Source organism: Poecilia mexicana, unplaced genomic scaffold (genome assembly GCF_051168715.1).
Source record: "Poecilia mexicana isolate PSO_F unplaced genomic scaffold, ASM5116871v1 scaffold_18, whole genome shotgun sequence".
In the NCBI taxonomy this organism is placed as follows: Eukaryota; Metazoa; Chordata; class Actinopteri; order Cyprinodontiformes; family Poeciliidae; genus Poecilia; species Poecilia mexicana.
In genome coordinates, this window is record NW_028263387.1 from 8,496,136 (window position 1) to 8,502,394 (window position 6,259).

Consider the following 6,259-nt stretch of genomic DNA (forward strand, 5'->3'; position numbering starts at 1 on the left):
AATTTTACACAAAGATGATGAATAAATCTTTTTATGTGACATTGATTATTATGGGGAGGGAAACTAATGACAAGAAAAACATATTAAAATATTACAAGTACTCTTAGCTGTGCAAATTTTACATATATATATATATATATATATATATATATATATATATATATATATATATATATATATATATATATATATATATACACTGCTCAAGAAAATAAAGGGAACACTCAAATAACACATCCTAGATCTGAATGAATGAAATATTCTCATTGAATGCTTTGTTCTGTACAAAGTTGAATGTGCTGACAACAAAATCACACAAAAATCATCAATGGAAATCAAATTTATTAACCAATGGAGGCCTGGATTTGGAGCCACACACAAAATTAAAGTGAAATGTTCCCTTTATTTTTTTGAGCAGTATATATATATATATATATATATATATATATATATATATATATATATATATATATATATATATATGTATATATATATATATATATATATATATATATATATATATATATATATATATATAATTTTTATTTTTTTAACTGCATTTACTAATATATCTACATGTAGAAACATGAGTTTATTCTTTATCAGTTTTAGCCAAGAATCATTGCGAAAGCTCCAAGGAGCCTGCAGGTTGCAGATCCATGCATGATGACAATAATGAAGATTATTCTGCCCCCTAGTGGTGTTAAAGTTATGCAAGTACAAAGTATGCTGAGAAACTTGATCTACTCTTTAATTTCAGTCGGATTAAGTCTGGATTTTGTCAAGACTGTTGGTCTGTTGGGTTTCTGCTGTTCACTTGTTTTGTAAGCTTGTTTTGGGCCATTACACAAATCAGTTCTATCATACAACTTCATATTTAAACAGCAACAGAGTCCACTCCTTTTGGTAAAGAAAAAGACATCAAACTATGTCTCTTTTTAAGAAGAGGCACAAAATATCAAAACTTATCAACGCTATTAAATCTATGTTACAAAGTATATTGATTCTGAAACCCTTAATATGTTTTCTGCTATTATATTTAGGAAATAATACAGCAGGCATACGAAAATGTAAATGTTTCTAAACATGTTCTGCCAGCTACTCCATGTCAGGTGAATTAAGCTGCTTAGAAACAAATATAAACTGGAGCAATGCTGAAATATAGGTGTAAATGCAAACATATTCTACACTGACACTAGGTCATAGAGGAAATGACCATGTCAAGTTATTATGTTATTCAGTGAGATAAATTGTGATTTTTTTACACACCCTGCTTTATCTAACACAGTGTGATAAGTTGTGTATTTTTATTAGTTTCTTGGTTCTAAACAGGAACTGTCATTGTGTCCTACAGCAAATACCGAATGCAGTGATGGATTTTAACAACAAAGCATAATCCTCTATAGAGGATTAGTATAACAAGAAAATCTCTGTAAGCAGAAAAACATATCAACTACCAAAGAAGTAAGCATTGATGTCTTATAGTGGTCACATGCTAATTGTTTGGATAGGGTTGATTCTGGACTTAGCTGGTTCGAACTGAGCAACGGTTCAAATATCCAAATTGGTCACAGATGTGTTTAGTTTGAACTGATTTGTATTAAATCATTTGAGAACCAGACAAGATCTACTGAGGGCTCCAAACTGGTGTTGCTGCTATGGGAAGACGTGTGTCAACCTATCTAGTTTTCATGCAAAAAAGTTTATTGTGCATTTCGTAGGGTAAAAAAAATCAACATGGTTGGGTCTTTCTGTGTCTCGTTCCAATCCACGTAATGTTTTTCCAAAAGTGCCTCAGAATGTGGGAGTTTTACCATTTTTTACGCACCTTTACGCAACACTCACGTGGCTTCCCTGCGTTCTCGTTGGCTTATCGCTCCCCTCCGAGTGGTTAATTGGGATCGCCCATCAATTGGTGCAGGAAGTGAAGTGAAAACGTCCAACATGGCCAGCCGTCAGGTGCGCCAGTAAGTCACGCCCACGGCCGTGCGGAGGATGGTTGCCGACTATAGCCTCGTTGGTGGAGCTCGCTAGCACCAGAGGTTGTATTCACGAACAATGAGGGCGACCCGCGCAAAGCACGGCTTCCTGCGTGTCTGCGTCCTGACCTGCTTCATCTACCTGCTATGTTCCACCTGCACCGGAGTCCTCACCGGGCGGAAGATGGCCTCCCGCCAGCTCGCGCCGAGGCGCAGCCGACGGAGTCACCGAGGCGCGCACCACCGGCCGCTGACGGACGAGCAGAAGGCCGATCAGAACCTGCAGTTCATGCTCAGTTTGTACCGGAGCGCAGCCGAGCCAGACGGCAGACCCAAGCAGCACCGGAAGTTCGGCTCCAACACAGTGCGCCTTCTGAGACCCGCGGAGTCCTCGGTCCATTACCTGCCCGCTTCAGGAGGTGAAGGAACAAACAGTTTGTCCATTTTTTTTAAGCAAAGCTATACTATTCATGGTTGGATTGGAAAAATCTGGAGCCAAAAATAATTCAAGTTTAATATCTAGGTACAAAGTCTATCATAAGTTTTCGAACCTTTTTTTTTCAATTTATGAGGAAAATGTATCCCGATTGTCACTTTATAAAAGTAACCCCATCCCCCACCAAAAAAACGGCTATAACTTTGAAGCAGCTGGGTCAGGAGGCTCAAAATGCATCTAAACCAAATGTTGAAGTCTTGAAAGGGTAGTAGTTCAGTTTATCAATCCAAAAAGTAGGAAAAATTTCTTCAACTTTTTTATGAATGGAAAAATTGAAGGATATCATGGCTATGAATTCAATTTGTTCTCAAAAGTGAACTTTTAAGGTTTTGAAATTGGAACTATTAACAGAACAGTCAAAGCAGTTGGAATTTCATGCAAAGCAGGTTTCTTCCCAAACCTAACCACATTCAGCATGGCTGTGTTACATCGTAGCACAACAATTTAAAAAATAAATTGTACTTCTGAGAATTTGCTTAAAACTAAATATTTGATATCAAAAGTTATGTCCAACTTAATGCAGTGGGCATATTTCTACAGGGTTTGAGAGTACAAAATAAAGAGGATTGTATCTTGCCCATTTGCCAATGGTAGTTAGCTCAACTCCTGACCATATCAACTAGCTCGCACTACTGGTTTTTGAATTTGGATTGATTGTATTGGTTGATGTTTCCATCTTCAGTCTATTTCATCAGTCTATTTGACCAACCCTGGGTATCTGAAGGCAGCCTGTATCACCAGTGGTCTCACCATTAACTGCTAATTCCATCTATTGTTGTACTGAAATAAGTTTATTGGCTAATTCAAAGTAACTCTGTCTTTATGTTCATGGGTCAGTGGAATGAGATCCAAAAACCCCTAAAAAAAATTACAAGACAAATCCAGAACAGATTCAATCAAGTTCAGTGATGATCTGAATTCAGCATTGGTTGAATCCTTTGTGAAAAAGATTCAACCAACCTTAGTGTTCAAGTGATGTTGGACACTAAAATCAGTTTTAAGTCTTGTTTTAAACTTCATCTTCAGACTTTGGCTACAAATGAAAATGCAATTGTTGATCAGTTGGAGGATGAATCCTGTCTTGGTTGGACAGTCACCCCTTCCGGTCCTCTTCTTTGAGTCCTCTTCTTCAGCCCTGTAGGTTTTATAGATGTAAAACGACTTCCTTTGTACCCTTTTTATCCACTTTGCACTGCTTGCTCTTTTGCATTCATACAGATAAGCAGCAAAAATCAAGAACATTTTTGAAAGCCCTTTAGAAAGTGTAGAAAAACTGTGGCTAAAACTTTTAACAGACAAGGATCTGCATACATTTTCTTTCCTTATTCTAGGACACTGATTGCTGAATCTAGATCAAAGGCCCAAATAAGAGAATCGATCCTGAAGTTCTAATTTGAGGCTGATTTTGTTCTTGTATAAAGAAAAGAAAATTAAATTTTTCTCAATTTCTCTCAGATCTCACCTATACCTTCACTGTACAATACAAAGTGGACACGCTGCCCTCAGAGCAGCTTGTCAGAGCTTCATTTGTCCACCTGCGCACCTCCTCCACACCCTCGGGCACCACCCAAGCTGTAGAGCCGCCCCTCTGCAGGGCTCAGATCACCTCACTGGGCGCCAGCAGCCTGGTCACCTTGGAGCCCCACCAGCGTTGGACGGAGACGGACATCACGGCACATGTCAGTGCTCACATCTCGCAGGAAAAGGATCAAGGTGAGCAAGGACACCTCACCCTCATCGCCCAGTATTGGTGTGCAGAGCCTGCTGACGGGGACGCCAGTCCCTCGTGGTGGTGGACTCCTCTTTGGGGTAGAAGGGGCTTGAGCGGCGAACCTCAGCTGGAAGTCCCCTCTCTTCTTCTGTATTTGGAGGAAGAGAGGGAGGTAAAGGAGTGGATGGGGGACTTGCTTGGGGCAGAAGGGGAAAACCTAATGAGGCGAGTCGGGTGGTGGGAGCAGCCTACGATTCGCCGCCGGCGTAGCTCCAAAGAGGCCAAAGATTCTTCTCTGGATGAGCTGAAAGACGCTCTCGCCTCCTCCTTGTCTTCCTCCACCTCCTCTACAGCATCCATCTTTTCCGACATCTCAAACTTCAAACGCAAAACTGAAGTCCCAAAGAACCGCTGTAAGCTCCACTCCTTCAACCTGGCGTTCAACGAACTCGGCTTGGGTCATTACTTCATTGCTCCCCGGGCCTACAATCCCAGATACTGCCAAGGGGACTGCCCAAGGGTGCTCCACTATGGCTACCACTCGCCCAACCACGCCATCATCCAGACACTCATCAAAGAGCTGGGAGTGGGGGACGTCCCTCCACCGTCTTGCGTTCCCTACAAGTACATGCCCATGAGCGTATTGGTTGTCTACAAGAAGAAGGTGGACTACAGGGAGCTGGAGGACATGGTGGCTGAGTCTTGTACGTGTCGTTAAGGACTTGAGGCAGTGCCCAATGACTCAGTTGCTCAGCACTAACGCATTGACCCAGGAAGAGTTGAATAGGGCTTAGTGTGATTAGTTCAAGACTGAAAGCAGGAAGTTTCCGATCACTGTTAAAGCACTTTAAAGGCAGTTTCTGTGTGTGAGTTTACTTTTTTTTGTCCGGTGTCATTTTAAATCTGATCAGTGCCTCACAACAGGGCTCAAGCGGACCGAAAAATATTTTTGTATAAAAAGAAAGCTCTGGATGATGTGGCACCACTGATGAAGGCCAGTTTCCTCTGTTATACTATATTACCAAAGATAAAGTGGGGTGGGGGGTATTTTAATGGACAAGGCATCAGCCATGTTGGACGTACCTACTCAGGGGGTTGCAGGGTTACATTGTTGCTGTCGCCAAACTGAACTTTTTGCTGTTTTGGATGTATTTATGAAAAGAATCTCCTGAAGAAAACTTTATGCTGCCACTGGGATGTCCCAGAGGGCACCAACTGAATATGATGAGGAGGTATGACGGTGTTGGATGTTAAAAGGACGGGAGAAGAGAGTGCAATTTTTATTATGAGTGAAAGTGATTAATAAAATAAAAAGCATATTTTCTAAAGCCTTATCTCTGTGTGTTGTCCAAAACCAAAAGTTTCATTTGTATGGTTTAAAAGCCCCTTTCTTTGAAATGCATGTCAGGATGTCTTTACTAAGTCATCAACTTTGGGATCAATAATTTTATCCTAAAAGAATGACTCTCAGAAAATTTGAATTCTCTCAAATATTTCTTTTGTTTAATAGAAAGGTACTTGGAGATGAGATGAGATGCTACAACTCAATTGACTTGCATTAAATGCTCTGTTAAAAGTATAGAAATGATGGCTCCCACTTGTTTCAGGTGACCAATTTTATTTCTGATTGTCATTGGAGACATTGATATATCTGCACTCAATTATTTTAAAAATGAATGGTTTATTCAATTCAAAATTATTTTACTACTCCCAGAGGGAAATTTTTAAGTTTTAACTCATATTTTCTTCAGAGTTGTAGATGCCAAAAGCTGTGGGCAGATTATCTCCAGTAATGCTATATTGGCATATTGGAGAAGCTTCTGACTGAAGACTCTGTTTTGTAACAATCATGAAGACGATCAGTTGTCTGTTATATTGATTTTTTGCTTTTTTTAAAATGAATATTTCTTTTTTTTTTTTTTTTTTTTTTTAAAGTGACTTTATCTTCCTGTAGGACCTAGATGTGCAGTGCTAAACAAAACTTTAAATTTAATGGGTTTTTTGTTTTTCCAAACAAGTTTCAAACTGGAGAAGCTGGGGTAATGGGTTTGGTTTTACCAGACTAGTTCAGGC

At 39.7% G+C, this 6,259-nt stretch overlaps 1 protein-coding gene across 1 annotated transcript; it reads left to right on the plus strand.

Moving 5' to 3' along the window:
- The first annotated feature begins 1,644 nt into the window (after positions 1-1,644).
- On the plus strand, positions 1,645-5,514 carry bmp15 (bone morphogenetic protein 15). Its single transcript, XM_014981642.2, has 2 exons — positions 1,645-2,398; positions 3,931-5,514. Exons 1-2 carry the CDS (start codon positions 2,059-2,061, stop codon positions 4,902-4,904), a joined length of 1,314 nt encoding a protein of 437 aa, XP_014837128.2. The 5' UTR covers positions 1,645-2,058; the 3' UTR covers positions 4,905-5,514.
- The last annotated feature ends 745 nt before the right edge of the window (positions 5,515-6,259 follow it).